The following is a 2,126-nucleotide window of genomic DNA, read 5'->3' as shown; positions in this document are numbered from 1 at the left end:
CATATACCTGTTGAATGACTGAGGGACCAAAACGTGAGTGTGTGTGTCTGTGCAGTGTGTCGGTCAGTGTGTCTCAGGTCTGTATTCGAGGGTATGATTGAACAAACGGCGGGTATATGTGGTAGTACTTACATATTTACAAGTGTGTGCGATGTGTTTGGGTGGGGGTCTGAGCATGCATGGATTTGAGTGTGTTAAGTGTAACTGTTTGAGTGTTCATATTTGTGAATAAATTAGTGTTCACATATGTGCAGGTTGGGTTCGTATATGAAGTACATAATGTTATCTGTCATTAAATGAGTGTAGGCTGGTTTTAGTAGTTTATGTACTGTGTTTTACTACAAGTGGATGTCTGTTTGTGTGGATATCTTAATTTGTTAATTATCATTTGACGGTGACAGTTCTGTATGTATTTTTGAACGTACGTATGTGAACATTAGTGTATGTATACCTGTTCCTAACTCCATTCAAGAGGAAATAATTTTTGAAGCAATTCATAGATTACTTTTGCATTATCCAAGTTTCTCCTCCCCTGTAGAATCACAGATAATTGATTCTAATAACAGGAGAGGGTTGATATTCACACATGTTCTCTTTGGGATGTGCCTAGAACTTGGGATAATTTCAGTGAAAGGCATATCAAGCTCAGGATAGATCCCAGATACCTGGGAAAAGAAATTAGGAAGAAATGAGGACATTTAACTTAAAGATAGGCTAAAGTGGTAAAACGAGCTATACCCTGTGATGGCACATGGATAGGGGGAAAGCCCTGATCAAAATTCTTGGAGCACAAAGCAAGAGGAGCAGGACCCACAGAGTGTGCTGTCGGGGTGCTGAGGGCTCAGCATTGCCAGTTAAGGGAGAGACCCCTTCCTGGGGTCATTGCACACCTGGAGGCAGAGGCCTGGATCAGATGACTCCCCTTAACAAATCATTTTTCCATATTAAGTATTTTATGCTCCTTCTCTTCAGGAACAAATACAGAAGTGTCTCAAGTGCCTAAGAAAAGAAAGAGAGGAGATCCAAGAAATCCAGTCAAGAGAAAATAAAAGGATACAAGTCCTCCTGGTAGGTCATCACCCCTTCCCCAGGTCCCTCTCCTTCCTCGCAGTCCAGTGTCACCCTAACACCAAGGCGGCATAGCACATGGGGCTTTGAAGTCATTCTGAGTTTGAGACCTGACTGACACTAACTAAATGACCTCGAGCAACTCTCTAACTTCAGTTTACTTGTCTGTAAAATGGTGATTAAAGCTCTCTCTGCAGTCTCTGCTTCCATTAAAAAAAATGGTGATTAAACACTGTCACTACCTCATGGAATTGCTTTAAGGATGAAGTAAGATTGTGCCTGTAAAGGGGCTCAGTGCTGTGTGCGTAGCGTGTGCTTCACGGAGGCAGAGGTAGAGTGTCCCCCCCACTTCCTCCTATGGCTCCTCTGAGCTCTGCCTTTTTTGGAAGCTCCAGCAGGTGGTGCTGAGGCCATGCTGGGCAGTCTAGCTCCCAGAAGTGGGATGGCAGGTGGAAGGGAAACCATGCTGCAATTCTAAATCTGTCTGGGGACCGTAAAAGTGAAGTAGGGGGCAGTTCTGATTTTACCACCAAACCTTGGAGGACGTGGGTCTGGGCCAGGAGGGAGATGGGAGTGAAGTAAGGAAAAAGAAGAAAAAGGAAGAGGGGGAGGGGAGAGGAAACTGTTCTCTGGGCTCTCCTCCTGCCCCCTCAGACTCAAGTGGCCACCAAGAGACAACAGGTGATTTCTGAGTTTGCACATCTGAGCCAGTTCCTGGAGGAACAGCAGAGCATTCTCTTGGCACGATTGGAGAGGCTGGATGGGGACATCTTGAAGCAACGGGAGGAGTTTGATCTCCTGGTCGCTGGGGAGATCTGCCGGTTTAGTGCTTTGATAGAAGAACTGGAGGAGAAGAACGAGAGGCCAGCAAGTGTGCTCCTGACGGTGAGGCCTGAACCAGCCCCGTGCCCCCCTGTGCTCTCCCGGGATCTTTGCGTCTGTCCCGTGTCTAACCCATGTCTCCTGCACTCGCACAGCTCTGTATTCCAGCTGGGAAATGGGTCACAGGACCAGGAGACCTGAATTCTAGTCCATGCTTCCCCAAGAGTTCCCTGGTC

The 2,126-nt window shown here is 46.7% G+C and overlaps 1 protein-coding gene across 1 annotated transcript in view; it reads left to right on the top strand.

Moving 5' to 3' along the window:
* Window positions 1–1,953, top strand: part of LOC103582727 (tripartite motif-containing protein 10-like) — a gene marked incomplete at its 3' end in the record, with an annotated part of 3,419 nt that extends 1,466 nt beyond the window's left edge. The window contains exons 2-3 of the mRNA XM_008564248.1: window positions 973–1,068; window positions 1,723–1,953. Of these exons, the coding sequence (XP_008562470.1) occupies window positions 973–1,068; window positions 1,723–1,953 (327 nt within the window). The remainder of the gene's footprint in view (window positions 1–972; window positions 1,069–1,722) is intronic.
* Window positions 1,954–2,126: the final 173 nt, after the last annotated feature.

Source organism: Galeopterus variegatus, unplaced genomic scaffold (genome assembly GCF_000696425.1).
Source record: "Galeopterus variegatus unplaced genomic scaffold, G_variegatus-3.0.2 Scaffold17599, whole genome shotgun sequence".
In the NCBI taxonomy this organism is placed as follows: domain Eukaryota; kingdom Metazoa; phylum Chordata; class Mammalia; order Dermoptera; family Cynocephalidae; genus Galeopterus; species Galeopterus variegatus.
Note: the sequence above shows the minus strand (reverse complement) of the source record. Positions and strands in the feature narration are given on the sequence as shown.